The 26,691-nt window shown below is 43.3% G+C and overlaps 1 protein-coding gene across 2 annotated transcripts; it reads left to right on the top strand.

Moving 5' to 3' along the window:
* Nucleotides 1-1,994: 1,994 nt before the first annotated feature.
* On the top strand, nucleotides 1,995-25,523 carry LOC123996783 (volume-regulated anion channel subunit LRRC8C-like). 2 transcript variants are annotated; one of them, XM_046300471.1, is made up of 7 exons: nucleotides 1,995-2,215; nucleotides 6,581-6,726; nucleotides 18,218-18,616; nucleotides 20,966-21,573; nucleotides 21,812-22,133; nucleotides 22,213-22,575; nucleotides 22,905-25,523. In XM_046300471.1, exons 2-7 carry the CDS (start codon nucleotides 6,589-6,591, stop codon nucleotides 23,469-23,471), a joined length of 2,397 nt encoding a protein of 798 aa, XP_046156427.1. In that variant the 5' UTR covers nucleotides 1,995-2,215; nucleotides 6,581-6,588; the 3' UTR covers nucleotides 23,472-25,523. The 2 variants fall into 2 exon arrangements, with proteins under 2 accessions (XP_046156427.1, XP_046156428.1); XM_046300472.1 differs by having other exon boundaries at nucleotides 1,996-2,215; nucleotides 18,218-18,607.
* Nucleotides 25,524-26,691: the final 1,168 nt, after the last annotated feature.

Below are 26,691 nucleotides of genomic sequence, written 5' to 3'. Positions count from 1 at the left end.
ACCCTTAAACATTTTCTTTAGTATTATCTGAAGTCTACTGGTTACATTTACATTACATTACATTTAAGTCATTTAGCAGACGCTCTTATCCAGAGCGACTTACAAATTGGTGCATTCACCTTATGATATCCAGTGGAACAGCCACTTTACAATAGTGCATCTAAATTTTTTAAGGGGGGGGGGTGAGAAGGATTACTTTATCCTATCCTAGGTATTCCTTAAAGAGGTGGGGTTTCAGGTGTCTCCGGAAGGTGGTATACTCTGTAACTTTTAAGGAATGGGACAGCAAACCTGCCCAGTATATGTCACTCTAGGTAAAATCCCATAGGAATGCATTATAATCTAGCAGAAACCCAGGGCCACAAACCAAGCCCCAGCAGCAGCCACTCAGCAGATAAAACTAACCTCTCACTAAATCCAATAGCTTACTATCGCCATCTACCGGACGTAGTTAATCCCTACCACATGCATGTGAACTCCTTTTCTGTCCTAGATCCCTTTCATCCTTTTCTTTCCTCGTATCCAAGCTCCCTTTCGTTCCTCCTTTTCTAGCTTCCTTTCTTACTTCATTTAATCTTTTCCAAGCTCCCTTTCATTGCATCCTATGATAGCACCCATTCCTTTCCTCCCCTCCCCAACAGTGCTCTCCTAGCTCCCTTTCTCCCTTTCCTTTCCAAGGTCACCTTATAATTGATTCCTAGTTCCTTTCCTCCTTTCTTAGCTTCTCTTCCTATCTTCATTCCTCATTTCCTTTCTTCCTATACATTCTAAGCTTCCCTTCCTTGATCCCTTTCCTAGCTTCCTTTCCTCCTTTCCTAGCTCCCTTTAATTTCCTCCTTTCCATTCCTCCTATCCATTCCTCATATTCTACTGTCCATTCCTCCTATCCTTTCTGGGATTTGTTTTCTTTCCTCCTTTTCTGTCCTAGCTCCCTTTTCTTCCCTCCTTTTCTAGATCCCTTTCTTCTTTCCTCTCCAGCTCCATTTTCACCTTTCCTTTCCTAATTTCCTTTCCTCTCAAATGTTAACTGTCAAGGCTAAGGAGAAGAACCAGATGCAGACAGTTTCGAAGTAACAAAAGTTTATTACAAAAACAAAGGGGCAGGCCAACGACAGGTCAAGGGCAGGCAGTAGTCCAGGTCAGTAGTCCAGAGCAGAGTCTGAAAGGTACAGAACGGCAGGCAGGCTCAGGGAAGGCAGAATGGTCAAAACCCAGGAAAGCTAGAATACAGGAACTAATGACAGACAGGCGCACAGGAAAAGCCACTGGTAGGTTTGAAGAAACAAAACGAAATGGCAGCAAACATACAGAGAACACAGGTATAAATACACTTGGGATAATGAGGAAGATGGGCGACACCTGGAGGGGGTGGAGACAAGCACAAAGACAGGTGAAACAGATCAGGGTGTGACATTAACACCATTTTTGACAAATCCTTTGCTTTTCTACATACAGATTTGTGCTAGGAAAGGAGGAAAGGAAGCTAGGGAAGGAAATGGATAAAGGAAGGGAAGCTACTTTTTACTTTTACTTGTAGTTTGTTTTACACCAGTAATAGTACTGCTACTTGAGTAAAATGTCATTAAAGTAACAGTACTTCTTCTTGAGTAGTATATTTCAGTATTCTTTCCATCCTTGATGAAGATGAGCAAAAAACTGCATGAAATAAATAATATATATACTGAGCTATATTGTAAGCTCCAAAAAAATAGGGAAATTATATTATTTTGTGCTAATACAATTGCTCAGAGAAACAGATTTTGTTTACCAAGTGATATTTATTTCTCAAAAAGACAGGGGTCAAAATGATTGGCACTGCTGTTCTCAATACCCTTTAATGCCTCACCTTGCGAGGATAATGGCACTGAGCCAAATGCTTTATGAGATTGGAGAACATATTGGGAGGGATCTTAGACCGTCCCTCAATACAGAGCTTTTCCTTGAAATCCTTCGTCTGCATTTATGGACTACCTTCTTCAATTCAAACTAGCCCTAAACGTTTACCGGCTAGTCCCCGCCCTGAACGCGTCAGTCAGTCAGTAGGCTATAGTCTTTGTGCATCACAAACAGGAACATTGAACTAGCTTGCAGTCAGAAATAACGGAAAGCTGAGGACCACACCAGATCCACAGGGACATGATTGCCGCTGCTGCCCTAAAAAACACCCATCGAAAAACCGCTATAGAATCTAGGCTGTCAGGCGGATATCACTAGGGTAAGGCACATGTTGTTATTGTATTCTTACATGATTGAGGATAAATGTCCATGTTGTTTTCATAGCGCATATTTCGTTACATTGTATTCGGGTTTTACTGTAAATTAGCCTACACATTGTTTCCATTTTTGCATAGCAATATAAATATACATTTTAACTTTGTCCTGTCTATAGCCCATGTAACCCGAGCCTCCTGCACTAGCTGACACTGCCTCTGAATAATGCTAACATTGAGTTAGGCATATGCCATGTACTGTAACTCAATTAGATTTAAACCCACACATAGGCTTTATTATTTTGCTTAAAGGCTAGAAATATGAAACGTGGTGGGAATTTATCAAGTTTGGAAAATGATATCACCTATTCCTCCATCCCCTCCCCCCTCTTCCCAAAAAGGAAAGAAGATGAAAAATAGTTCTTAAATATTATTCTCCATATGAATAACTGGTTAGCAGTGTGAGTGCCTATTTATGGAAGACAGATAATTCACACCATAGATTAGCCATATACTGTACACCCTAATACTAAACCCTTGAGCTTTTCAGTACCCTGTGGAGAGGGAATGGTTTATGTTTAGTTTTTAGGGGATGGTGTCATATTTATCTTAATCTTATCTAGAGATGCAATGTTGTTACCTTCTATTATGTGGTTTGAAGGTGAACTAAGAGAAGTCGGCTAAGGTTAACCGATAGGATCCGCATGCAGTATGCAGTATGTAGTTGAATAATACTGGTAGTATAAGATATTTGGGATTTTCATTGTACAAGTTATTAAAATATGTCCCAAGTCACTTACATAAGTCTGACGTTGTTGTTATCATTTAAGACCTATTGTTACAATCACCCCTATTTTCTCAAAGTGACCCTGGAGTCTAATATTTTCTACAAAGTTTTTCCATGGTCCTCCTAACTAATAAACCCATCTTGGACAGGATGTGTTATCCTTGGGACTGACTGGGGACTGGGTGTGATCTATCCAGACATTCATGTCTGTCCCAAATGGAACCCTATGCCCTATATATTGTATCCCGAGAGCGCTCTGGTCAAAAGCAGTGCACTATATAGGGTATAGGGTGCCATTTGGGACACCGTCATAGTCTGTTTTGGGCAGGCCCAATAAGTCAGTGTTGGAGATTTGCAGAGTTTCCTGTCAGGAAGAGCCAGGCAAAGGATAAAACCCAGGCGGCCCAGGCATCCAGGCCAGCTCATTGAGTTGACAAAGCAAACAACTTATCTAGGCTAGGGAGGAATCATTTGTAAAAAATGATCAAAGGCTATGTACAGTTTTTCCCACTATAGTTGATTGGAGTTAAACCGATACAGAGTGTTTACTAATGCCTTATACCCATTGGACCTTCATATACATTTGTATTATACAATATACACTGAGGATACAAAACCATAAGAACACCTGTCCTTTCCATGACATTGACTGACCAGGTGAAAGCTATGATCCCTTATTGATGTCACTTGTTAAATCCACTTCAGTCAGTGTAGACCAGTTATTCCCAAACTGGGGTACAATGACGTCGGGGGAAATGCCAAATAAAAATGTGATTCACATTTTTTAAACACATTTTCAAACAGTGAATTTATATTTTCCACCGGGGCTATACATTTGGGTGAGTGTTCAGCTAAATAACAGCACAATGAAAAATTGTAATGAATACTCAGGGAGAAAAAGGTGTAGATTCACACGCAGAGTGCGGCAGATGTTAATTTCACCTTTGCAGAAGGCAGGAATCGTGGTCACAGGCAGGCAATGGTCATACACAGGTAGGCAAACAGGCAGGTGAGTCAACGCTAGGACTGAAGGCTACAACTGCTTCTCACAAACGACCTAGGAAAAGGCTTAGTAGAGTCAAAACGAACAATACCTCACAAATGCACAAACAGAATGAACTGAACTAAATAAGGAGCTGATGAGACCAGGTGAGTAACTAACACAGGTGAAATCAATGAACAAAAATGAAAGGCAGGGCTACTTTCAAGAACAAAACGAAACAGAACACAAGGTTGACTAAGAAAATAAATACAAAACCTTACACAAATACAGGTAGCCAAGTCAAATAATTAACATCCAATCACATTAACCGTTACTCTGTCGCAGGAAATGTTCACTCTTGCGCAGACATTTAGAAACAAAACATGACAATTTGAAAAACAAGCCACAGGAGTTTTATGAGCGAGAATTTTATTTATTTATTTTACCTTCATTTAACCAGGCAAGTCAGTTAAGAACAAATTCTTATTTTCAATGACGGCCTAGAGAATTCCAAGAGAGTCCACCGGGATCAACAAGAGTACACAGAGTACTAGGGCTGGGTGCTAACATACAAACACAGAGCAAAGAACATGAGGAAAACAAAGGGTTTAAATACAATCAGGGGAAACGAGGCACAGGTGCAAATAATAATGGGGATCAAGGGAAAACAAAAGGCACAATGGGGGCATCTAGTGACCAAAAACCGGAACAACCCTGGCCAAATCCTGACACAGTCATCTTGATACAACTGTGGGAAGCATTGGTGTCAACATGGGCCAGCATCCCTGTGGAATGCTTTCGACACCTTGTAGAGTCCATGCCCCAACAAATTGAGGCTGTTCTGATTGCAAAAGGGGGGCAACTCAATATTAGGAAGGTGTTCCTAATGTTTGGTAAACTCAGTTAAGTTAAGTGTCATGTTAAAAATAATTGTATTGAACCTGAACTTTCTTCCACCCTTAATGTCGAGGTACGCACATGCATTATTTCCATATCTCAGGAACTCCTCAAGGGAACAGTGTGTTCAGTTGTAGGACAATAAAAGGACAATAGAGATGACACTATAGGTCTAGTTTCCACAGTAAAATCAGTATATCTGTGACTTTGAGACAAAGTTTTAGGCTTTCCGACTCTGGTTAAAGATGGTTGTTTGTTTCTAGCACGGTGCTCTATCTAAACAGTGCAGCTGTGTTATTAAAAGTCTCACATATTTAGCTGTAGCTCTCTTGAGATATGTTTTGATAGACTATACACTTGTGTGGTTGTTTAGTGCTGAAGACTATATATACTGTACATGAATTTAGAACAAAATTAAAACCATTGACAAACAAACACAGTCAAGTTTATCTAACTTCTAGAATATGATATATTAATTCATTATTTAGTTGTGTCCTTATACATACCTATACACATACATATATTTATACATAAGTAGCCTATATACATACTTTATCATGTAAGTGTGACATTTTACAGAGTAAACGATATAGGCCAACTAATGTAAATGCTTCCCACTGGGCACAGACGTCAGTTCAACATCTAGTTTTGTTTTACATTCAACTAACGTGAAGTCAAAATGAAATCAACAAAAATGTTAACCATTTTATTGGATTTAGGGTAAAAGTTGGGTGAAAAAAAGACACAAATTCTTGATAATCCATTTACCTTCATGATTTTTTGTATATGTAATCAGTTTTGATTTAACCAGTTTGTGCCCAGTGGGTTACTATTCTGGTTGTATTGTTTTACATTTTCATTAATGTGCAAACAGAGTAGAATCATACTAATGCTTTGAGAAATAACTTTCCAAAATAAGAGATTATCATAGGAAAAACATTTGACATCCTTTTCTCTTAATGTTGAAGAATGTTCCTCTGACTCAGATGTTGTTGATGAGAGAGAGAGAGGTGAGAGCGTCTGCTAAATGACTTAAATGTAAATGTAAATGTATAAGGCCTTGATGATGCTACTAGCATGGCTCTATATAGTATGTTATGATTCAGTTATCCAACAGGCAGATTGTTTAGGGTATGTCAGCCATGAAGATTTGATCTAGACCAACTGCCAAAATCATGCCTCGGTTAATTGTTGTACAGTCAAATCATTAACCGTATCACCAGTACGAATTGACACACATGTTCATGTACGCAGGTATAGGTGCAACATGGTTTCTTTTCATGTTTAACAGCATGACAGGAAGCAGAGTTTAATTCACCCAAACCCCACACACAAAGGAAACCTTATTAGTTCCAAGTATTGTCTTGTGAAGGCTAGCTACATTTCCCCCTATAATTCCCCCTGCGTGTTCAACTAGTCTGGAAGCTGGCCATGTTGAACATATACAGTAGGTCAGCATCCTCCAGGAAAGTGACAAGGCCATTTAAATGGAGCTTCCAGACTTTTTTTTCAACCAAAAGGCAGCCCTGCCACTTGGTTGGATAAAAATCTAATGGATGGGGATGGAGAAATGTAACCACTTTTAAATTCATAAATGGAGCTTTGATTGTAAAGATTGGCACATATAAGGACTAAATATATTTTGAAGCTATACATTGTTTATAAATACATTGTTTGCAAACAATCCCTAAATCTCTGTCTCAGCGGGAGCCATGATTCCTGTGACGGAGTTCCGGCAGTTCTCAGAGCAGGAGCCAGCATTCCGGGTTCTGAAGCCCTGGTGGGATGTGTTCACAGACTACCTCTCTGTGGTCATGTTAATGATCGGAGTGTTCGGATGCACCCTACAGGTTAGTGCACAGACTACCTCTCTGTGGTCATGTTAATGATCGGAGTGTTCGGATGCACCCTACAGGTTAGTGCACAGACTACCTCTCTGTGGTCATGTTAATGATCGGAGTGTTCGGATGCACCCTACAGGTTAGTGCACAGACTACCTCTCTGTGGTCATGTTAATGATCGGAGTGTTCGGATGCACCCTACAGGTTAGTGCACAGACTACCTCTCTGTGGTCATGTTAATGAGCGGAGTGTTCGGATGCACCCTACAGGTTAGTGCACAGACTACCTCTCTGTGGTCATGTTAATGATCGGAGTGTTCGGATGCACCCTACAGGTTAGTGCACAGACTACCTCTCTGTGGTCATGTTAATGATCGGAGTGTTCGGATGCACCCTACAGGTTAGTGCACAGACTACCTCTCTGTGGTCATGTTAATGATCGGAGTGTTCGGATGCACCCTACAGGTTAGTGCACAGACTACCTCGCTGTGGTCATGTTAATGATCGGAGTGTTCGGATGCCCCCGACAGGTTAGTGCACAGACTACCTGTCTGTCATCATGCTCATGATATGAGTGTTCGGATACACAGTACAAGGTCAGTATCTTCAAACCTCACAATGTCTGTTTTCCCCGCCTCAGAGTGTCCAAAAGGCCTGACAATCTAATGAACAAGGTGCATACACATTATAACTTTATCTTGTAGCATAGTCCTATACCTAGTGGGGCAAAAGTGGTTGAATTGATGTCATAATGAGAAATATGTTGTAATTCACACAGTATGCCTTGTGTGCCGTGGAGTTAGGATGTTATAGCAGATATTAGTCTTTAAAGTAACTTGCTGATTCACTGCTCTGTAGATCTACTGTGTCCTGTCCTGTAGTCACAAACAGCCCAGTGTTGGGTTCATGTAAGTTGCACAGTATAGTGGAAGTTTACCAACGGAATAGGGAAAACATTCCTGCACTCCACACATACACACACTCACATAGACACTGCCCACCAAAAATGTCTCCCCCGCCTGCCTCACCACGTCTTCATAAACACATGGGCTTCATCCGAAATGGTATCCTCTCCCCTATATACGTAGTGCACTTCTTTTGTCCAGAGCCATCTGGAACACAGCCATGTTTCCAGCGACCAGTGGCCTGTCACTTCCCTTCCCCTCATATGACCAGCTGCAGAGAAAGAGGGTGGAACCCTCCCTTACGGAAAAAAAACATGAATTTCACATGATCACATGTGTGTTCCACAATCACATTTTGATCTGGTCACAGGTGATTATATGTGAAGTTAATGTTATAACATGTGAAGCAACATGTGATAACATGAAACTACACATGTGAAATCATGTTTTCCACGTGAAATTGTAAGGATTAACCCGAGCCGCTATCCTTCTCCTCTTATAAACCCCTGTAGATTATAAGTCTTTATTTTTAGAAAAGCCCAAAACACCATTGACAGGAACTTGTTTATTGGGGTGAGAATATCCTGTGTTGTCCCTTGAAACAAGGGAAGGATCACTACAAAAAATAATGACTATTTTGAAAAACTGCATTCACAGTTTGTAAATAGTGGGTGATTTCCAAACATGACCCATCTGATGACCCTCATTAGTTTACATTGGTAGTTTACATGGTGAACTGAACCGCAGCCTAGTCAAAGCAGACAGCACTGTCCCTAATTAATACATTTCCTGGCATTATGGGATTGTTTGTCTCAGTTTACATTAGTGGAGGTAAACACTGGCTCTGCCAAAGGGACATTTTTTGGCTTTACACACACAAGTGTAGCTACCAGATGTAGATGAACAGTAAGGGGGAAGTTGAGAGAGAGAGAGAGAAAGAAAGACAGAGAGAGAAAGAGAGCAGGACAGAGAGGGAGAGAAAGTAAAAGAAGAGAAAGATCAAGAGTGAGATCAGGAGAGTGAGAAAGAGAAGTGTGTGTGTGCGTGTGTGTGTGTGTGTGTGTGTGTGTGTGTGTGTGTGTGTGTGTGTGTGTGTGTGTGTGTGTGTGTGTGTGTGTGTGTGTGTGTGTGTGTGTGTGTGTGTGTGTGTGTGTGTGTGTGTGTGTGTGTGTGTGTGTGTGTGTGTGTGTGCGCGTGCGTGCGTGCGTGTGAGAGAGAGAGATGACCAGGGTGTGTAGAATTCTGCTGATCTCTGTTGTCATGACGTGGCTCTTTCTGGGTATAGATCGTGGCTTCCCCCTCTCACTCTCTCCTACACCCAGGTTCTGTTATCTCAGGTGGTAAATTCCTGGCGGAGACTATCTCCCCCTGGCCACGCTGAAAGAGAGACCACAGAGTGAACAAAGGATTTCATGTGGCTGAACTCCTAAATCCCCAAAATGTGAAAATGAAACTATATGTCCACTTGTGAGAATGTGGGAAGAGTCCGTGGACACTTAAAGGACAGTTATGTTGAGTGTGTTTCATTTGGTGACCTCACTAACGACAGGAAACACATAACTATATCTCTGAATGTGTACATTTCTCAATTATGGTGTTTGCATCTAATTCTTGTATAAAATGAATGAGTAAAGATGAAACTATTTGTGAAATGATGTAATGTGATGTTAAACCTTTAATGTGAGAGAATTGTATTCCCTTTAAAGTTTAACTAAGTCATTGTCCCATTCCCATAAGCACAGACATGATCTGGCGTCATGGAACAGCCCTTTCCTATTGTTACGAATAAAACCCCCCCCTGAGGAAATCCTCTTCAGACTACGCATACCTCGGTGTAAGCTGAGGTGGCACAGGTTTGTGTACCAAGACTAAGCAAATCCACAGCGTGAGATTTGATTGCAAATAGTTATTAAATTACCATACCATGTGGAGCATTGGCTACACGGCTGGAAATGGTTAAACCCTGAGACTAGCGATCCCTACAGAATAAGAGCAAATCTTAGATACGAATTACTAGTCTGCAGCTAGACATCATGTAAACCTGGGACGAGAATACAGACAACCGCCAAAACATCTATTCTATGACAACATTTCTGAATGGTACTCTGAAGTATCCATTCTAACCATTAACGACTTTGATCTTCAGGGAAACAGAAAGCGAGAGAGAGACTCGGATTAACTCTCCAGCAGATGGAACGGATTCCAACAGAGAAGATCACAACGACACATGGGCGTAATATATATTGATTGCAATTATTCCCGAATGAGTGAGCGTTGTGTGCAAAGGATTAGCATTTCAATTAATATAATTACAGTGGGGCAAAAAATAATTTATTCAGCCACCAATTGTGCAAGTTCTCCCACATAAAAAGATGAGAGAGGCCTGTAATGTTCATCATAGGTACACTTCAACTATGACAGACAAAATGAGAAAAAAAATAAGAAAATCACATTGTAGGATTTTTTATGAATTTATTTGCAGATTATGGTGGAAATAAGTATTTGGTCACCTACAAACAAGCCAGATTTCTGGCTCTCACAGACCTGTAAGTTCTTCTTTAAGAGGCTCCTCTGTCCTCCACTCGTTACCTGTATTAATGGTACCAGTTTGAACTTGTTATCAGTATAAAAGACACCTGTCCACAACCTCAAACAGTCACACTCCAAACTCCACTATGGCCAAGAACAAAGAGCTGTCAAAGGACACCAGAAACAAAATTGTAGACCTGCACCAGGCTGGGGAGACTGAATCTGCAATAGGTAAGCAGCTTGGTTTGAAGAAATCAACTGTGAGAGCAATTATTAGGAAATGGAAGACATACAAGACCACTGATAATCTCCCTCGATCTGGGGCTCCACGCAAGATCTCACCCCGTGGGGTCAAAATGATCACAAAACGGTGATCAAAAATCCCAGAACCACACGGGGGGACCTACTGAATGACCTGCAGAGAGCTGGGACCAATGTAACAAAGCCTACCATCAGTAACACACTACGCCGCCAGGGACTCAAATCCTGCAGTGCCAGACGTGTCCCCCTGCTTAAGCCAGTACATATCCAGGCCCGTCTGAAGTTTGCTAAAGAGCATGTGGATGATCCAGAAGAAGATTGGGAGAATATCATATGGATAGAACTTTTTGGTAAAAACTCAACTCGTCGTGTTTGGAGGACAAAGAATGCTGAGCTGCATCCAAAGAACACCATACAAACTGTGAAGCATGGGGCTGGAAACATCATGCTTTGGGGCTGTTTTTCTGCAAAGGGATCAGGACGACTGATCCGTGTAAAGGAAAGAATGAATGGGGCCATGTATCGTGAGATTTTGAGTGAAAACCTCCTTCCATCAGCAAGGGCATTGAAGATGAAACGTGGCTGGGTCTTTCAGCATGACAATGATCCCAAACACGCCTCTCGGGAAACGAAGGAGTGGCTTCGTAAAAAGCATTTCAAGGTCCTGGAGTGGCCTAGCCAGTCTCCAGATCTCAACCCCATAGAAAATCTTTGGAGGGAGTTGAAAGTCTGTGTTGCCCAGCCCCAAAACATCACTGCTCTAGAGGAGATCTGCATGGAGGAATGGGCCAAAATACCAGCAACAGTGTGTGAAAACCTTGTGAAGACTTAAAGAAAACATTTGACCTCTGTCATTGCCAACAAAGGGGTAGATAACAAAGTATTGAGATAAACTTTTGTTATTGACCAAATACTTATTTTCCACCATAATTTGCAAATAAATAAATAAAAAATTCTACAATGTGATTTTCTGGATTTTATTTTCTCATTTTGTCTGTCATAGTTGAACCGTGCCTATGATGAAAATTACAGGCCTCTATCATCTTTTTAAGTGGGAGAACTTGCACAATTGGTGGCTGACTAAATACTTTTTTGCCCCACTGTATATACTGTGTATAGTGATCCCTTTTGTCTTTCCCGCTTCTTTCTCAGTCCACACCCACTTCCCTTTGTCCACCAAGCTGTCATATCGGCTTAGCCCACTTGGGAATCTTCCCTATCCTTGTTAGTAAGCAATATCTACTGTTTGTTTGTTCATGCATTTCTGTAATTATTTAGTTAGTTAGTAAATAAATGATTAAGCCAATTGGTGTTGTCACACCCTGACCATAGTAAGTTGTTTATTCTCTGTGTTGGTTGGGGTGTGATAGTGACTTGGGTGGGTCATCTAGGTGAAATGTATTTCTATGGTGGCCTGATATGGTTCCCAATCAGAGGCAGCTGTTTATCATTGTCTCTGATTGGGGATCTTATTTAGGTAGCCTTATTGTCCTTATTGTGTTTGTGGGATCTTGTCTACATTTAGTTGCCTGAGTGCACACCAGTAGCTTCACGTTTCGTTTGTGCTTTATTGTTTTGTTTTGGTGAGTTTCAGTTTATTAAAATATGTGGAACTCTACTCACGCTGCGCCTTGGTCTACTCATTACAATGAGCATGAGAGAAGAACCCACCTAAAACAGACCAAGCAGCATGGTCAGGAGGAATGGTCATGGGAGGAAATCCTGGATGGAGAAGGACCCTGGACGCAGGCCGGAGAGTATCGCCATTCAAGGGAGCAGTTGGAGGCAGCGAGAGCGGAACAGCGACGATACGAGGAGTTAGAACAACAAGAGAGGCACGAGAGGCAGCCCCAAAACTTTTTTGGGGGGTGGCACATGGGGAGATTGGCGGAGTCAGGGTTTAGACCTGAACCAACTCCTCGTGCTTACCGTGGGGAGCGTGTGACCGGTCAGGCACCGTGTTATGCAGTGATGCGCACAGTGTCTCCAGTGCGCATTCACAGCCCGGTGCGCTCTGTTCCAGCTTCCCGCAGTTGCCATGCTAGAGTGGGCAGTCAGCCAGGACGGATTGTGCCGGCTCAGCGCTCCTGGTCTCCAGTACGTCTCCTAGGTCCAGGATATCCGGCGCTGGTTCTACGCACTGTGTCGCCAGTACGCCTTCACAGCCCAGTGCGTCATGTGCCAGCTTCCCGCACAGCTCTGCACTCTAGACCTCCAGTGTGCCTCCACAGTCCAGTGCGTCCTGTGCCTCCTCCCCGCACTCGCCCTGAGGTGCGTGTCATCAGCCCAGTGCCACCTGTACCGGTCCCATGCATCAGGCCTCCAGTGCGCATCCACAGTCCAGTACGTTCTGTGCCTCCTCCCCGCACTCGCCCTGAGGTGCATGTCACCAGCCCTGTACCACCAGTGCCGGTACGACCAGTGCCGGCACCACGCATCAGGCCTCCAGTGTGCCTCCACAGTCCAGAGCTTCCAGCGACAGTTCCCAGTCCAGAGCTTCCGGTGACATATCCCAGTCCAGAACTTCCGGCGACAGTTCCCAGTCCAGAGCTGCCGGCGTAGTTTCCAATCCGGAACCTCCACGACGGTCCACAGTCCGGAACCTCCAATGACGGTCCACGGTCCACAACCTCCTGAGACGGTCTACGGTCCGGAACCGCCTGAGACGGTCTACGGTCCGGAACCGCCTGAGACGGTCTGCGGTCCGGAGCCTCCAGCGACGGTCGGTGGTCCAGAGCCTTCAGCAGGGGTTCTCAGTTCAGAGCCTCCTGCAACGATCTACTGTCTGGTTCCTCCAGTGACAATCCACGGTCTGGAGCCTCCGGCGACGATCCCCGGTCCGGAGTTTCCGGCGATGTGCCCTGCACTGGAGCCACCACCGACGCCCTGTGTCATCCATCATAGATGCCCACCCGGACCCTCCCCTATTGAGTCAGGTTTTGCGGTCGGAGTCCGCACCTTTGGGGGTGTACTGTCACACCCTGACCATAGCAAGCTGTTTATTCTCTGTGTTGGTTGGGGTGTGATAGTGACTTGGGTGGGTCATCTAGGTGAAATGTATTTCTATGGTGGCCTGATATGGTTCCCAATCAGAGGCAGCTGTTTATCATTGTCTCTGATTGGGGATCATATTTAGGTAGCCTTATTGTCCTCATTGTGTTTGTGGGATCTTGTCTACATTTAGTTGCCTGAGTGCACACCAGTAGCTTCACGTTTCGTTTGTGCTTTATTGTTTTGTTTTGGTGAGTTTCAGTTTATTAAAATATGTGGAACTCTACTCACGCTGTGCCTTGGTCTACTCATTATGACGAGCGTGACAGGTGCATGGATAATTCATAGTTTAGGCTGGGTTCATGCAGATAACCAACAATTTACGACATTTGGAATGAGACTGACGTGAGGTAAATAATAATTCATTTAATAGAAGCCTAATTGATCAGATATTAAAATATCTGAAGTAATATTCTGAAAATTATAACTTTGTAATCTGAAGATTTTCCGTGGTGCCCCGACTTCCTAGTTAATTACATTTACATTATTAGTTGAATCACGTAATAATAATTACAGAGAATTGATTTGATAAAATAACAGTCACCACTTTTAATGATGCCAAAGACACAACACAACGTAACGTAATCAACACTGCTAGCTAGCCAGCTAGCCCCCGAATAGCAGCACTGTAGAAACTATTACACTCAACGGAACGACTTGATTAGTGTAGTGTCAACAACGCAGCCACTGCCAGCTAGCCTACAAAGTCAACAACGCAGCCACTGCCAGCTAGCCTACTTCAGCAGTACTGTATCATTTTAATCATTTTAGTCAATAAGATTCTTGCTACGTAAGCTTAACTTTCTGAACATTCGAGACGTGTAGTCCACTTGTCATTCCAATCTCCTTTGCATTAGCGTAGCCTCTTCTGTAGCCTGTCAACTATGTGTCTGTCTATCCCTGTTCTCTCCTCTCTGCACAGACCATACAAACGCTCCACACCGCGTGGCCGCGGCCACCCTAATCTGGTGGTCCCAGCGCGCACGACCCACGTGGAGTTCCAGGTCTCTGGTAGCCTCTGGAACTGCCGATCTGCGGCCAACAAGGCAGAGTTCATCTCAGCCTATGCCTCCCTCCAGTCCCTCGACTTCTTGGCACTGACGGAAACATGGATCACCACAGATAACACTGCTACTCCCACTGCTCTCTCTTCGTCCGCCCACGTGTTCTCGCACACCCCGAGAGCTTCTGGTCAGCGGGGTGGTGGCACCGGGATCCTCATCTCTCCCAAGTGGTCATTCTCTCTTTCTCCCCTTACCCATCTGTCTATCGCCTCCTTTGAATTCCATGCTGTCACAGTTACCAGCCCTTTCAAGCTTAACATCCTTATCATTTATCGCCCTCCAGGTTCCCTCGGAGAGTTCATCAATGAGCTTGATGCCTTGATAAGCTCCTTTCCTGAGGACGGCTCACCTCTCACAGTTCTGGGCGACTTTAACCTCCCCATGTCTACCTTTGACTCATTCCTCTCTGCCTCCTTCTTTCCACTCCTCTCCTCTTTTGACCTCACCCTCTCACCTTCCCCCCCTACTCACAAGGCAGGCAATACGCTCGACCTCATCTTTACTAGATGCTGTTCTTCCACTAACCTCATTGCAACTCCCCTCCAAGTCTCCGACCACTACCTTGTATCCTTTTCCCTCTCGCTCTCATCCAACACTTCCCACACTGCCCCTACTCGGATGGTATCGCGCCGTCCCAACCTTCGCTCTCTCTCCCCCGCTACTCTCTCCTCTTCCATCCTATCATCTCTTCCCTCTGCTCAAACCTTGATCTCCTGATTCTGCCTCCTCAACCCTCCTCTCCTCCCTTTCTGCATCCTTTGACTCTCTATGTCCCCTATCCTCCAGGCCGGCTCGGTCCTCCCCTCCCGCTCCGTGGCTCGACGACTCATTGCGAGCTCACAGAACAGGGCTCCGGGCAGCCGAGCGGAAATGGAGGAAAACTCGCCTCCCTGCGGACCTGGCATCCTTTCACTCCCTCCTCTCTACATTTTCCTCCTCTGTCTCTGCTGCTAAAGCCACTTTCTACCACTCTAAATTCCAAGCATCTGCCTCTAACCCTAGGAAGCTCTTTGCCACCTTCTCCTCCCTCCTGAATCCTTCCCCCCTCCTCCCTCTCTGCAGATGACTTCGTCAACCATTTTGAAAAGAAGGTCGACGACATCCGAACCTCGTTTGCTAAGTCAAACGACACCGCTGGTTCTGCTCACACTGCCCTACCCTGTGCTCTGACCTCTTTCTCCCCTCTCTCTCCAGATGAAATCTCGCGTCTTGTGACGGCCGGCCCCAACAACCTGCCCGCTTGACCCTATCCCCTCCTCTCTTCTCCAGACCATTCCCGGAGACCTTCTCCCTTACCTCACCTCGCTCATCAACTCATCCCTGACCGCTGGCTACGTCCCTTCCGTCTTCAAGAGAGCGAGAGTTGCACCCCTTCTGAAAAAAACTACACTCGATCCCTCCGATGTCAACAACTACAGACCAGTATCCCTTCTTTCTTTTCTCTCCAAAACTCTTGAACGTGCCGTCCTTGGCCAGCCCTCCCGCTATCTCTCTCAGAATGACCTTCTTGATCCAAATCAGTCAGGTTTCAAGACTAGTCATTCAACTGAGACTGCTCTTCTCTGTATCACGGAGGCGCTCCGCACTGCTAAAGCTAACTCTCTCTCCTCTGCTCTCATCCTTCTAGACCTATCGGCTGCCTTCGATACTGTGAACCATCAGATCCTCCTCTCCACCCTCTCCGAGTTGGGCATCTCCGGCGCGGCCCACGCTTGGATTGCGTCCTACCTGACAGGTCGCTCCTACCAGGTGGCGTGGCGAGAATCTGTCTCCTCACCACGCGCTCTCACCACTGGTGTCCCCCAGGGCTATGTTCTAGGCCCTCTCCTATTCTCGCTATACACCAAGTCACTTGGCTCTGTCATAACCTCACATGGTCTCCCCTATCATTGCTATGCAGATGACACACAATTAATCTTCTCCTTTCCCCCTTCTGATGACCAGGTGGCGAATCGCATCTCTGCATGTCTGGCAGACATATCAGTGTGGATGACGGATCACCACCTCAAGCTGAACCTCGGCAAGACGGAGCTGCTCTTCCTCCCGGGGAAGGACTGCCCGTTCCATGATCTCGCCATCACGGTTGACAACTCCATTGTGTCCTCCTCCCAGAGCACTAAGAACATTGGCGTGATCCTGGACAACACCCTGTCGTTCTCAACTAACATCAAGGCGGTGGCCTGTTCCTGTAGGTTCATGCTCTACAACATCTGCAGAGTACGACCCTGCCTCACACAGGAAGCGGCGCAGGTCCTAATCCAGGCACTTGTCGTCTCCCGTCTGGATTACTGCAACTCGCTGTTGGCTGGGCTCCCTGCCTGTGCCATTAAACCCCTACAACTCATCCAGAACGCCGCAGCCCGTCTGGTGTTCAACCTTCCCAAATTCTCTCACGTCACCCCGCTCCTCCGCTCTCTCCACTGGCTTCCAGTTGAAGCTCGCATCCGCTACAAGGCCATGTTGCTTGCCTACGGAGCTGTGAGGGGAACGGCACCTCAGTACCTCCAGGCTCTGATCAGGCCCTACACCCAAACAAGGGCACTGCGTTCATCCACCTCTGGCCTGCTCGCCTCCCTACCACTGAGGAAGTACAGTTCCCGCTCAGCCCAGTCAAAACTGTTCGCTGCTCTGGCCCCCCCAATGGTGGAACAAACTCCCTCACGATGCCAGGACAGCGGAGTCAATCACCACCTTCCGGAGACACCTGAAACCCCACCTCTTTAAGGAATACCTAGGATAGGATAAAGTAATCCTTCTCACCCCCCCCCCTTAAAAGATTTAGATGCACTATTGTAAAGTGGCTGCTCCACTGGATGTCATAAGGTGAACGCACCAATTTGTAAGTCGCTCTGGATAAGAGCGTCTGCTAAATGACTTAAATGTAAATGTTAAATGTAAATGTAACACTGTACTCAGCAAGTCTGACTTTTAATTTCTCCTGTCCTGCATTAAAAGAGGGAGAGCTTTCCCCTTTTCCAGCTGATCAGGCATTTTCTTTAGACAAAATTTCCAGACAGAGTCCTCTGCCTCAGGAACCACATGATATTTAGGCTATATCACTGGTCTGGCTCATAAGAAAAGCAAATATTTACAAAGATGAAGAAAAAAACTGTATATACATCACCACATTCATGATCAGTCTATAATTGCAGTAGAAAAATTGGTAATGTTGTAAGTGTTATAAAAGTGCAATGGTAGGACTCCCTCTTTAGTCTGCGGTGGCTAAAACACAAATTGGTAATTTCCTGTCTGAGTCACAGTCCTACCAATGTTGTCACAGAAGGAAATGAGAAATAACATCCGATATCCCCCTCTGTTGTTTGTATTATCATTGTATCTAAGTTACTGTAATATACTTTTTTGTCATGAATTCATTGGAAATTGTACTCACTTTCCCACTGGGCACAGACGTCAGTTCAACATCTAGTCCATGTTGTAATGTAATTGCCTAGTGGGTTAGCTCATTATTAAAAAATAAAAAAGAGCAAAAAAAGAAACGTGCCTAATAAAATCTTAGGAAAATTACAATCAGTGAATAATTTCAATATTGCAGAACTGTTTACTACTCAGTTATTGTGATATTGTGTATATATTGCCATCATTGGGTCTTGTTTGACAGTTCTATTGTCATCATACATTAAGGTTGCTTGCTTTATTGTGAATGTCTTTTTTCACATTTCTTTTTTTTCAGGTGGTGCAGGACAAAATCATCTGCCTTCCACAGAGAATATCAATGGCGAACCAAACAATACCCTTACCAAATAAAACCGAGCTGGTCTCACCTGTAGTGTCGCAGGATGTGCATGAGATGATGGGCCTGAAAACCAACCTGGACCTTCAACAGTACAGCTTCATAAACCAGATGTGCTACGAGAAAGCCCTGCACTGGTACGCCAAGTACTTCCCTTACCTAGTCCTCATACACACCCTCATCTTCATGGTGTGCAGCAATTTCTGGTTCAAGTTCCCAGGCTCCAGCTCTAAGATAGAGCATTTCATCTCCATCTTGGGAAAGTGCTTTGACTCCCCCTGGACTACTAGAGCTCTGTCTGAGGTGTCTGGAGAGAACCCAGAGGAGAAGGTATTGTTGGTATGTGTTTGTACAGTATGTACTATATGTATGAATGTATATATGTTTCTATGTATACTGAGTGTACAAAACATTAAGAACACCTTCCTAATATTGAGTTGAACCCACCCCTCCACGGAGATGCTGATGCTGGCCCATGTTGACTCCAATGCTTCCCACAGTTATCTCATGTTGACTGAATGTCCTTTGGGTGGTGGTACACACGATACACACGAAAAACTGTTGGCACAAACCGGTGCACCGTTCAAAGGCACTTAACTATTTTTTTCTTACCAATTCACCCTCTCAATGGCACACATACACAATCTCAATTATCTCAAGGCTCTAAAATCCTTCTTTAACTGGTCTCCTCCCCTTCATCGACACAGATTGAAGTGGATTTAACAAGTGACGTCAAAAAGGGATCATAGCTTACACGTGGATTCACCTGGTTCAGTCTATGTCTTGGAAAGAGCATGTGCTTATAATGTTTTGTACACGCAGTGTATAAATGTACAGTAGAAGTCAGAAGTTTACATACACTTAGGTTGGAGTCATTAAAACTCGTTTTTCAACCACTCCACAGATTTCTTGTTAACAAACTATAGTTTTAGTCGGTTAGGGCATATACTTTTTGCATGACACAAGTAATTTTTCCAACAATTGTTTACAGACAGATTCTTTCACTTATAATTCACTGTATCACAATTCCAGTGGCTCAGAAGTTTACTTACACTAAGTTTACCATGCTTTTAAAAAGCTTGGAAAATTCCAGAAAATTATGTCATGGGTTTAGAAGTTTCTGATAGGGTAATTGATATAATTTGAGTCAATTGGAGGTGTACCTGTGGATGTATTTCAAGGCCTACCTTCAAACTCAGTGCCTCTTTGCTTGACATCATGGGAAAATCAAAAGAAATCAGCCAAGACTTCAGAAAAACAATTGTAGACCTCCACAGGTCTGGTTCATCCTTGGGAGCAATTTCCAAAAGCCTGAAAGTACCACATTCATATGTACAAACAATAGCACACAAGTATTAACACCATGGGACCAAGCAGCCGTCATACCGCTCAGGAAGGAGACACATTCTGTCTCCTAGAGATGAACGTACTTTGGTGCGAAAAGTGCAAATCAATCCCAGAACAACAGCAAAGGACCTTGTGAAGATGCTGGAGGAAACAGGTACAAAAGTATCTATATCCACAGTAAAACAAGTCCTATATCGAATTAACCTGAAAAGCCGCTCAGCAAGGAAGAAGCCACTGCTCCAAAATGTACATAAAAAAGCCAGACTACGGTTTGCAACTGCACATGGGGACAAAGATCGTACTTTTTGGAGAAATGTCCTCTGGTCTGATTAAACAAAAATAGAACTGTTTGGCCATAATGACCATCGTTACGTTAGGAGGAAAAGGGGGGATGCTTGCAAGCCGAAGAACACCATCCAAACCGTGAAGCACGGGGGTGGCAGCATCATGTTGTGGGAGTGCTTTTCTGCAGGAGAGACTGGTGCACTTCACAAAATAGATGGCTTCATGAGGAGGAAAATGATGTGGATGTATTGAAGCAACATCTCAAGACATCAGTCAGGAAGTTAAAGATTGGTCACAAATGGGTCTTCCAAATGGACAATGACCCCAAGCATACTTCCAAAGTTGTGGCAAAATGGCTTAAGGTCAACAAAGTCAAGGTATTGGAGTGGCCATCTCAAAGCCCTGACCTCAATCCCATAGAAATTATTTGGCCAGAACTGAAAAAGCATGTGCAAGCAAGGAGGCCTACAAACCTGACTCAGTTACACCAGCTCTGTCATGAGGAATGGGCCAAAATTCACACAACTTACTGTGGAAATTTTGTGGAAGGCAACCTGAAACATTTAACCCAAGTTAATCAATTTAAAGGCAATGCTACCAAATACTAATTGAGTGTATGTAAACCTCTAACCCATTGGGAATGTGATGAGAAATAAAAGCTGAAATAAATCATTCTCTCTACTATTATTCTGACATATCAAATTCTTAAAATAAAGTGGTGATCCTAACTGACCTAAGACAAGGAATTTTTACTGGGATTAAATGTCAAGAATTGTGAAATTGAGTTTAAATGTATTTGGCTAAGGTGTATGTAAACTTCCGACTTCAACTGTATGTATTGTTGTAGTCGAATGGCTGAGGAAACTATGGGGCAGTTTCCTGGACACAGATAAAGCCTAGGCCTGGACTGAAAACTCAATGGAGAATCTCCTTTCAAAATTCTGTTTCCAGGACTAGGCTCAATCTGTATCCGGGAAACAGCCCTGAATTGGATATATTCAAAATATTTAAAATAAAATGCATTAATTAATACATTTATTTATTTATTCATTCAAGGACAACAAGAACAACAGTGCCAGCAAAACGATCCTCAACGTGTCTGTAGAGGGGAACCTGGACAGCCTGGAGAAGACCCAGTCCCTCAAATCCATCCCAGAGAAGATCGTAGTGGACAAGCCCACAGCCAGCGCTCTGGATAAGAAGGAAGGAGAACAGGCCAAAGCTCTATTTGAGAAGGTAAAGAAGTTCCGCCTGCACGTAGAAGAGGGGGACATCCTCTACGTTATGTATGTTCGCCAGACTGTTCTAAAAGTGTTCAAGTTCCTCCTCATCATCGCGTATAACAGTGCTTTAGTCTCTGAGGTGCAGATCACAGTGAAGTGCAGTGTGGACATACAGGACATGACGGGATATAAGCATTTCTCCTGTAATCACACCATGGCCCACCTGTTCTCTAAGTTGTCGTACTGTTACCTGTGCTTCGTGGCTGTGTACGGATTCACCTGCCTCTACACTTCCTATTGGCTCTTCTACCGCTCACTGAAGGAGTACTCCTTTGAATATGTGCGGCAAGAAACGGGAATCGATGACATCCCAGACGTGAAGAATGACTTTGCCTTCATGCTGCACATGATCGACCAGTACGACCCACTGTACTCCAAAAGGTGTCAAATATATATTTTTTGAAAATTGTAAATTGTTTCAAGTAATTCAGCTCTCCGTTGCTGTTGATAAGGATGTAATGTCTCCAATTGTAAAACAAACCATTCGGGTGCAGTTGTATGGCTACCCTCTGCTCCAACCGTTCGGGGTTGGAATAAAGCAGAAGACAAAAGAAGAAGTTTCCATGGCATATCTGTTTACTTTGGACAATAACGTATTCTTCTTCTTTCTTTCTCTCAGGTTTGCAGTGTTCCTGTCTGAGGTCAGTGAGAACAAACTGAAACAGCTGAATCTGAACCACGAGTGGACACCAGAGAAGCTGCGTCAGAGACTGCTGACCAACCATAACAACAGATTGGAGCTGCAGCTCTTCATGCTGTCTGGGCTCCCAGACACCATCTTCGAGGTGACAGAGCTCCAATCCCTGAAGCTAGAGATCATCAACAATGTAACCATCCCAGCCTCCATCGCACAGCTGGAAAACCTCCAGGAGCTATCTCTGTATCAGTGTTGCTTAAAGAGCCACACCACAGCCACTTCCTTCCTCAAGGATAACCTTAAGGTATGCTATTCTGGTAGTCTTTGGTGTGGCATGTTTTATTGATTTTTTATAATAAAGTATCATTCTATCTTTATGTAAGGTGCTCAGGGTAAAGTTTGATGACAGCAGGGAACTGCCTCATTGGCTGTACCATCTGCGGAATCTAGAGGAGCTCTATCTCATTGGCTCACTGAGTCCTGACGCGTCTAAGAATGTGGTTCTGGAGTCTCTAAGGGAGCTGAAGAATCTGAAGACCCTCTCGCTCAAAAGTAACTTTACAAAGATTCCTCAGTCCATCGTAGACGTGTCCAGCCACCTGCAGAGGCTGTACGTTTACAACGATGGCACCAAGCTGGTGATGCTCAACAACCTGAAGAAGATGGTGAACCTGACTGAACTGGAGCTGGTGCACTGTGACCTGGAACGCATCCCACATGCTGTCTTTAGCCTCACGAACCTACAGGTATGATATTGCTGTACCTTGACCGCCTGCTATGATCGCCTACAGTGTCTCAAACTCTATCTAGAATGGTCAACCTACAGGTTTGATATACAGTACTATGACTGTCTGGTAAGATTCCCTACAGTGTCTCCACACTGAGTGGCCCACAATGTGGTTTTTAAATATGTAATGACTTTAAGCTCCTAGTTGAGCAAAGGGCATAAAAAGGTGCATCTCCAGCTAACTCTGTTCTGGGTTTTCTTGACTTCAAATATGTCATATGTATTGCCAATTCCTGTAATATTATGGAGTGACACTTAAAATACATTTGTATAACTCTAACTCTACAGGAGTTGGACTTGAAGGAAAACAACCTGCGCTCCATTGAGGAGATAGTCAGCTGCCAGCACCTCCACAAGCTGACGTGCCTGAAACTCTGGCACAACAGTATCTGCTACATCCCTGAGCACATCAAGAAGCTGGGCAGCCTGGAGCGCCTCTACTTCAGTCACAACAAGATAGAGATCTTGCCCTCGCACCTGTTCTTATGCAACAAGCTTCGTTACCTGGATCTGTCCAACAACGACATCCGGTTCATTCCGCCGGAGATTGGCGTCCTACAGAGTCTTCAGTATTTCTCTGTCACGTGCAACAAGATCGAGAACCTCCCAGACGAGATCTTCTTTTGCAAGAAGCTCAAAACCCTTAAGCTGGGCAAGAATACGCTGTCATTGCTCTCACCAAAGATCTCATACCTGGTTCTATTGACACATCTGGAACTGAAGGGCAACCATTTTGAGCTCCTGCCTCAAGAGCTGCGGTTCTGCCGGGCGTTGAAGCGTGGCGGCCTAGTGGTGGAGGACGTCCTGTTTGAAACCTTGCCTTCGGATATCAGAGACAAAATGAAGGCTGAGTGAAATGCCTTACAGAATCTGTGCAAAAGGCCATGCGATACATTACTATTCTGTCCAGGGGGTGTACTTGTGCATCATGCAGCCTCACACTACATAAACAGGAGATTGGCTCCTGTCCTAAGGGCCTATCTGGCTCGGACAAAGCAAGTTACTTATATGTGCAAAAAGAAAATGCCAATCTTGTCTTAATCTGACAATCATAGTCTACCAAAATGGTAGATTTTACTGTATACTTAGTTTATCATGATCAAACTCTAAAGTAGTATACTGTTCTGGGGTGGAAATTGTGATATTCATGCACAGCAAATTCTCCAGTGTTAAATCAACACAACACTTATAAAGATCCACATGATTAACACTTTTAGTGTTATGCAATAACACTTCATATAGTATTTTTAACACTAGGAAGTGTATATAGTTTACACTAATGGTGTTATGCAATAACACCTTATATAGTATTTTTTAACCATTACGCAAAGAGCTCTGTGTCTGTTGACAAGGTCGCTTGTGTTGGATTAAGGAGATTACAATAATAATAACGTATTTAATGCTACTTGTTATTATGTAAGCATTTACAAAGTCTTCAGGACTAGCAGAAGACATATTCTAACTTAAACAAGTATAACCATAGACCACTTAAACTGATACAACACTTCCATTCATGGGTGCCAAAAACAACGAATTTAAAGCCATGCCTCAACTAAGCCACACCTCCAATTTAATTTCCCAGTGCCTTGCCTTTTCAAGTTAATTGTAGATTTACCACCCATGACAGTATTTGTTAGTGACAGAGACATGGTTGTTGAATTTATTAATTTCACTCCTTTGGACTTCCCACTAGAGGTGAATGTTATCATTAAAATATAATGCTTTAGGACAATACGTTAAATATATAAGGCATTACTTTGATGGCCAAGTTTTACCCTAACAGTGGTGCTAGGACAATCCTGGTTTACAGGCCACATCTGCAAGTCACATTATGGAGCCTTGCAAAGGGATGTAATTCCTATAGGAAACCAGGCAGATTTTTAATCATTCAGTATGTCTGTAAGGGTTAGGAACATTGTGAGGAGACTACCTAAGTCAGGGATGGGCAACTCCAGTCTTCAGGATCCAGAAGGGTGTCACACTTTTCCCCATCCCTAGCAAACACAGCTGATTAAACTAATTATGTTCTAAATTAGCTAGGGCAAAATGGTGACACCAATCAGGCACCTCGGGGCCCGAGTTTCCCACCCCTTATCTAAACCATTTCAACTGGAACAGCCATTTAAGTAATAGTTGCATTTATTGCATCCATCTGATTGGATTAGTTGAGAAAAATTGTATTTGTGTACCATAATATTAATCAATCAATGTACATGCAAAAACACAGATATTAAAAACAATCCTAAAAATGACTACCTCCAGTAGAGCATGCTGGGAAATGTGATAATGATGGGCATGGTTTTATTGGGAATGTTTTACTCTCCGCGGAGTAAAACTGACACAATCACATTCTCACACTTAACATTGGATATAAACACTAACACTGGGGTTATTTTACACTACTGAGTGTTAATTTCAGATTTAATTTAACTCCTGACTCAACACTAGAAATGTTACACTGAAAAATCAACACCAGGTAACACTGGCCAATTTGCTGTGTGGGTGTATGTTTTGAGTAATATGTCTAAGTGTTACTTCATGTCAGAATGGAATAAAGCTTTGTGATGTAATGAAATGGTTCTTAACAATATAATTAGTCACAGGAAAGGTATATTTTGTAATGGGGCTGTGTTCATCTGCACCTGCCCGCAATTGCTAATAACCCATCCGCAACCGCCCGTCTATATGTGATAAAGTGAAAATCTAACTTGCTTATATAAAAAAATGTGCTGTAGGATAGTGTGAGATGTCGGAACGATTTGACAGGGGGTGCAGGATTCTTTTTTTGCCTGATTTAGATACGTTTCTGGTTATAATATCCAACATTTTGTAGGCTATCTGTTATTCAACTTGTCATTAGGCCAATATGTTGCCCTAGAAGACTAAATAAACCTTTGATCACCAGAATAATGTGATACATTGATAGAAATAATGCTTCAATCTAGTTGACATAGGTAAAAACGATTCTCTGTGCAAAATCAGTTTGACCAGTTCTGAGGAAACAGGAAAGTGTGAAAACGACCCAACACGTTTCTGATAAGATTTCAGTTCAGCTTGGATGCATATTTTCTGTGGTTGAAATAGCTTATTGTCAGCTTTTATGATGCTGATAAAGATATCACCTCTACAGACACTATCTAACTGCGCATTCACATTCTCTCAAGATGCTGAAAGAAAGAAATCTAATTTCTCCACTCTTGTTCCCAAGTTCAAATTTTGCTTACATTTGATGTATCATTTTACTTAAATAAATGCTTAATTCTGCAGGAGTTAATATTAACCACTTCACCAATTCTTTCCCAAACATTACTTTTCTGTCCCTCCCTTCTCTTTATTTTCAACTCTCCATTTCACAGCTTTTCTCTTAATGAATTAAAGTCTGACATTGTCCTTTTTGCCTCCATGGATAGACGCTCACTTTTTTCTGCCCATTCCCAAGTGCATTTGGGTTTCGGCGTGTAAGCTATTTGGCGCGCCTACAGTTAGGCCCTAAAGATTAAGCTTATGCACCAATGCCAGATAGCCTAAAATAATTAAAGAAAAACATCAATGTAGCCTATAGATATACATTTCACAAGAATGATAGGTTACATTTACAGATTTTTAAAGTATTGTTTTCTTTTTAATCAAGCTGCCCGCCACCCACCCACCCTTCATCCGCACAATATTTCATGACCCTAAACCCATATAACCACGGGGACTGCTGGTTATGAGTCAACCCGCGCATCACTAATACTTAGCCTGGCTACCAGTCTATTTGTGCTAAGATTTGACTCCTTGTACTCTGTGTCTTATGCCAAACATAATGTTTGTGGAATGACAGTACAAACAGATCTGGGACCAGGCTAAGGTATACTGTCTATCAGAGGAACTCAACAACAGGATTGCTTGTTCTTGTATTATTGATATTGTTATTTATTACACTTGTTATACCGTATTATGCAGTGTCTAGCACAAGCTTCAATGAACATACACTGGATAGAATGTAGGCCTATAATCAGAAAGATTGAATATATATACAAGAATCAAAATATTGAATGTATTATCCTGAACGGCCTCGTATTTGGACTTAATT

Source organism: Oncorhynchus gorbuscha, linkage group LG15, assembly GCF_021184085.1.
Source record: "Oncorhynchus gorbuscha isolate QuinsamMale2020 ecotype Even-year linkage group LG15, OgorEven_v1.0, whole genome shotgun sequence".
In the NCBI taxonomy this organism is placed as follows: Eukaryota; Metazoa; Chordata; class Actinopteri; order Salmoniformes; family Salmonidae; genus Oncorhynchus; species Oncorhynchus gorbuscha.
Note: the sequence above shows the minus strand (reverse complement) of the source record. Positions and strands in the feature narration are given on the sequence as shown.